Source organism: Tupaia chinensis, unplaced genomic scaffold, assembly GCF_000334495.1.
Source record: "Tupaia chinensis unplaced genomic scaffold, TupChi_1.0 Scaffold148904_1, whole genome shotgun sequence".
In the NCBI taxonomy this organism is placed as follows: domain Eukaryota; kingdom Metazoa; phylum Chordata; class Mammalia; order Scandentia; family Tupaiidae; genus Tupaia; species Tupaia belangeri.
Window position 1 is genome coordinate 2,251,527 of NW_006208752.1, and position 5,970 is coordinate 2,257,496.

Genomic DNA, 5,970 nt, shown 5'->3' on the forward strand with positions numbered 1-5,970 from the left:
GACCTGTGGTCAGTTTTTTTTTTTTTTGGGGGGGGGTTGAAGTTCTAAAAGGCATATTTAAATTTAAAATATCAATTACATCATAGGATTTTGTATCTGGTTTGAAGGACAAATCCTCAAGGGAATAGGAAAAATCATCACTCCTCTTTCTTTGATTTCTTCCAGAAAGGAGCTTACAGATTTCTTACGAAAACTAAAGGATACTCATGGAAAGTCTTTATCTAGACTGACATTTGATGAAATTGTTTACAAGATTTACCAATTTATTGACCCCAAGAGATCTCAGGTAAAAAAAAGAAAAATGAAAAAAATAAGTATTAACATCTCTGCCCTTATCTCTAATAGTTAACTGTGTTAATTCTCTTCACAACACATTCAGAAAATACATAACTGCTAATCATATTGATTACCTATTAGAAATAATTCAGCAACTACAATTCAACAAATGATAGAAGAAGATTTTGAAATACTATTAGTTAATCATTCTGAAATAAGATTGACCCTCTTGAAATTTACTCTAGGTTAGTTTGAATGATTCTAAAGGGGGGGGGGCATTTTTTCCACATTTCTGGAAAGATTTATTGTATTTAAAAGAATATAGTTATTTTTGACTTTCTGAAGCTCTGAGTATATAAGTATTGCTAACATTTTTTTCAAGATTCCTCATTAATCTGATTGTTTACCCTTTGGTAACTCTTTCTGTACCCTATTCTTGTGCTGTTCTATCAGTTTTTATGATTTAGAACAATTCTAAAGAAATAAGTATAATATTCTTATTTTCAGAGTCAAGGAAAATCAGTGCCAAATGGTAATGGTGTTTCACCCAGACTTTCTTCATCACAGCCCAATACTGCCCAGTCCCCAAAGCCAGCCTGGAGGCCACTCAGTTCACAAGGTTCTGCCAGATGGAAAGGAGCCAATAATTTGGTAAGACTGAAATTGTTGATTTTGAACACATTAGTCCCGGGAGGGAAAAAAATTAGCTACATGTATCATTATCTGTCTTTTCTCTAGGATGAGGAGGAGGAAGAGGAGCCTTGTGTGATCTGCCATGAGAATTTATCTCCAGAAAACCTTTCAGTTTTGCCTTGTGCTCACAAATTCCACTTCCAGGTAATCTTTTATATGTGTTCTGTTAACATTATGTTAATCAACTATGTGAGATTTATACTTGTTTACTTAAAATCATATACATGCATCATCATCTATTGTCATGTTGCAAGTTCCACTGGCTATAACTATGCTTTTGGGTATCACACAGATACATTTCTACTTTTTACCGTGTATAGCTATGGATTGCACTGTATTTTCTCAGCTTGCCACACACATCACAGGAGAAGACCACATTGGGATTTGAATTATACACAGTAGGCATAGAACTGGGAGAAATATTAATTGGCATGAAAGTTTAGAAGAAAAACTAGCAACAGTACCACTTCACCTTGACATGCTGTAAATACCACAGTGTCCATTCTCCACACCTAACTTAATAATACAACCCTATAATAAAGCATAACACATGTCTTAGCAGACTGTATTTTTTGAATATGCTTAGACTTGAGTTTTGATCTTATGAAAATGTGAGACTGGTATACTTTTTTTGATTCCAGGATGGCATTTATTTAGATTAAGTCCTACTATTGATGCTATTCAAGTACAATTGATATACAGTTTTCAGTGTAAATCTTCTATTGCAGAGATATATTTGACACAGGCAAAGATAATTGAACATAAGAAAAGCTTCTCAGGGAAGTGAACAATAGCCAGCTTATTCAAACCATGTTGCAGAACATCATTTCAAAGATATGATTTGTGGTACTTGGTACAGAATAATATTTTGCATCTGTTGTGATATGAAGATGTGTACACAGAATGGCTGATCCCAAAAGAGTTTCAGGAGAGATACTTAGCCACTTCTCCTTCCCATTTGAAGTTTTTCAAAACCTGACAATGTAGAAAATAAATGTTTAACAAAACATATTTTCTTCTTTTCATTGCCCCTTGAATCAAAAGAAATAATTCATGCAGGTTACTTTTTGGGGATAGAGTGAGCCTTATAGATGGTGCTTGTTCTTAATTCTTTCTCTTCTGAATTGGCTCTTCATTATTCATACAGGTAATAATGATTTATTTTTGGTAAGTCAGTATTCAACCACTTTGGTTGGTAACCCTTATGTACAGAGTAGCAGCTTCTTCTGAGAGACTGACATTAATCTTTTTGCTTCTTAGTGCATTAGACCATGGTTGATGCAACAGGGAACATGCCCAACATGCAGACTCCATGTTTTGCTGCCAGAAGAATTCCCTGGTCATTCAAGCCGACAGGTGCCCAAGATCTGATACAAGGAAGGGTGACTATGCAAATGGAAACTTAGTTTTCAGATGCTCCACTTTAGTTCTGCCTTTTATTCAGAGCTTATTGTGTGAGTAGTTTGTGATTTTATTATGATATTGAAATAGTATGCTCTTCAGTGATATGCTCAAGAAGCTAGCTAATCTCATTAAAGTGGCAGCCAAAGACATCAGGACAAATCTTCAGGACTTGTGAACTGAAATAAAGGGGCTTAAAGAAGAGGATATTTTATCATTAATAGTTATATTTACCCTTATGTTAGTAAGCTTTTTCTTCTAGTATAAACATAACTGTTGTTATCTTCCTTAAGATATCTTTTCTTGTCTTTTTTCCTAATTATTCCATTCATCCTTTGCTTTTCCTCAAGGGTACTACATTTTAATTTTCTGAAATAAATTTAAGCAATATGAAAAGTGGAATAGTGAAGAAGTGGGAAAAGTCCACAGATTTTAGTGTTGTCTTTTTTCTTTTAAAACTAGCTATAAAATATATTTGTTAATCATTTAAATTTTATCTCCATCTTCTGCATTCTTTTGTATCATCTGAAGTAAGTTCCCATGAAGATTATGAGCTCCTTGAAGGTGGAAACCATACACTGGTTTGTTGAAGGAGCTGGCTTACAATAAATTATATGAAGTGATTGTCTCAGGTGAAAGTTTCAGGAATTTTGCAAGCCAGTTGTCAAATTGTTGGTAGCTTGAACTCTGCCGTAGTAGAAGTGTTACACCATAGAAATTGAAAATGCTATTAAATATAGACTCTCATCTCAAGAGTTGGTTGTTAAACATCTGTTAGCACACCATTGGCCCATGCCTGTCCTGTTTTGTGTTCCCAAATGTCTTACACACACAGTACAGAATAAATATTCCCCGAATAAGAAATCAGGAAGTAGTAAGAAATGGAGCTGATTTGCAAATTAAGTCACTCATTCAATTGAATAATTGAGATCATACGTTTATTTGTAAACATGCTCTTTGGACTGTAATCATTTGTATTGAGAGATCTCTTTTGTTGTTGTTGTCTTTAAAGTCTCTAATTTTATTTTTCATGCCAGGGAATGGGGGAGCTATCTGTAAGTAGTTGTTTCTTGTGACAGAGTTGATATCCACTGGACTCAGTTGCATATCTAAAGCTTGTCACTGAGAATTTTCATTTTTAGAGGTCAAAAACCTGTTTGAAAATAGTATTGTGTACATGTTGTAAGTGCTGTACATGTCTTCAGTTTCAAAATTAAAAGAATTCAGTTACCTTGTGAGAAAAATGTTTCTTGGTTTATATTCACAGTCTCAATTTTATTAATTTATGAAAAATAATAAATGTTTTCTGATTAAGCAACTGTTTATCTGTATATTTCAGTGTAATTATATTGGTTCTTCAAAAAAAACATGATGCATTTTTACATAGAAAAGCAGAAAAATCAATGACCCTCAGAATGGGAAAATATTTTTGTAAATTATGCATCAGATAAGGGACTGATACCCAGAATACACAAGGACCACAAGCAGCTGTGTGAAAAAAAGATGATCAGCCCTATTAAAAAATGGGAGAATGAGTTGAAAAAAACACTCTCTAAAGATGACATATGAATAGCCAAAAGGCATATGAAAAAATGCTCAACATCCCTCATCATAAGGGAAATGCAGATCAAAAAAGGAGTGAGATACCACCTAACCCCAGTCAGAATGTCTAAGATTAAAAAAAAAAAATGGTAAGTGTTGGTGGGGGGGTGGTGAAGGGGAACTCTCATACACTGCTGGTGGGAATGTAAATTAGTCCAGCCACTGTGGAGCACTATTTGGAGATTCCTCAAAAATCTACAAATAGAACTACCATATGATCCAGCAATCCCACTCCTTGGTATCTACACAAAGGACAGAAGAATCTTTCATCGGAAAAGTGCTTGTACTTTGATGTTTATTGCAGCACTTTTCACGATTGCTAAGACATGGAACCAACCCAAATGCCCCCGTACAGATGAATGGATTGAAAAACTGGCACATACACTGTATGGAATAATATTCAGCCATAAAAAAACAGCAAAGCCCTGGCTTTTGACAGAAAGTGGAAGAATATGGAAGATTTACTGCTGAGTGAAGCAAGCCAGGCTATGAAGGAGAGACACTGTATGTTCCCACTTAATATATACCATGTGTCCACACTCCATGACTGAAACTGACTAGAGGATGTACAAAGACAAGAGATAGGTGTGATTGCTCGACGTGGTGTGTATGGAGGAGTGGGGCCTGGGGAAGGACATTTGGAGGAGGGATACAGAGATAGAGCATTGATGGGATGGGGAGGTAGTGGGGTTATCTGTTGAAGATATTTTGATCAACTAGTTTGGGGAGAAATGTTCACATATTGAACTTTATAAGTTTATAAGTTAAATAATGTGATCGAAGTTATAAAAACAAAAACAAAAATATGTCATGAAGTTTTGAAGTTACTTTAAATTTCTATGTAAATCCTGTATTTCTGTAATTGTACAGTAAACATTTTCTTCTGTAATGGGTATGGACTGGAAATTCTGAGGGAAAACATCTCAAAAAGATGGTGGTCACTTAGACATGAAAATGCCAAGAGAAGCTCAGAATTGCAGAATTCAGAACTTGACAGAGCTTTTTATCATCTTGTCTAGCACCTCAAGGTTATAGTCTTAGAGCAAGTTATCTTGTAAAACAAATATTTCTTAGTTTATGTTTTCAACTGCACTTTCACCTTTCTGTAGAAGAAAATAAATTTAAGAATAATTAATTTGTGTATTTCAGTTTACATGTATCCTGAAACTACTTTAAATGTCTGTTTCAAAAGTCTGTTTGTGTTTACTTGTGGTTAAACATTTTCTCCTGTTTTACATAAAAACAGAAAAAATATGAAGGAAAATATTCTAAGTCAGTCTTCTAGCTTTGTAAAGTGCCAAGAATATTCTAGAATCATAGAATACCAGAGTTTTTCAAGCCCTTAATGTTCATCTAATCTATCTTCTCAGTTTTGTTCTAAATCATGTTGCTACATAATGGCTAACTTGAAATTCCTGATGCCCTCTCACATGCTTTCTCCACACACTCAGCCTATTAAGATGGTATTGGTGCTGGGACCAGCAGTTAGTGTACTGGCTATGGTGCTAAACTCCCATGTGATCGACCACGCTTCAAGCTCTGGAACCGATGGCTTAAATTCACGCTTGGTGCGTGTGCGTGCGTGCCCAAGATCAAAAGGGGAGAATGGAGGAGAAGGGATTGCGGCATGGCCATCCCCCCTGAGGGGTGATTTCTCGTTTTCTGTCTCTCTGTCTCTGTCTTTCTGGTGAGTGCACACACCCTACAGCAAAAATAAATAAATTAATTAAATAAAGATGGTATTGGTGCTGACCTGCCATTTGTACTCCAAGGATGCAGCCAGAAGATTTAACATAAAAGCTGTTATAAAGTGAGACCACAGTGTGACAGTGCTCTTAAAAGACATGTCCAGCACTATAGGTGCTGAAGGTGATGGGGCTGGGGCTGGTTTTCTTTTTCTTTCTTTCTTTCTTTATTTTTTTTTTTTTTTTTGAGAGGTTTTTGCTATAGGGCACATGCGCTTACCAGAAAGACAGAGACAGAGAGATAGAAAGCGAG

General features: G+C 35.4%; 1 protein-coding gene across 1 annotated transcript in view; it reads left to right on the plus strand.

Moving 5' to 3' along the window:
• DZIP3 (DAZ interacting zinc finger protein 3) overlaps positions 1 to 3,181 on the plus strand; it is a 175,447-nt gene extending 172,266 nt beyond the window's left edge. The window contains exons 29-32 of the mRNA XM_006170766.3: positions 166 to 286; positions 784 to 927; positions 1,015 to 1,113; positions 2,230 to 3,181. Coding sequence (XP_006170828.1) covers positions 166 to 286; positions 784 to 927; positions 1,015 to 1,113; positions 2,230 to 2,340 — 475 coding nt within the window. The 3' untranslated portion in view covers positions 2,341 to 3,181. The remainder of the gene's footprint in view (positions 1 to 165; positions 287 to 783; positions 928 to 1,014; positions 1,114 to 2,229) is intronic.
• The last annotated feature ends 2,789 nt before the right edge of the window (positions 3,182 to 5,970 follow it).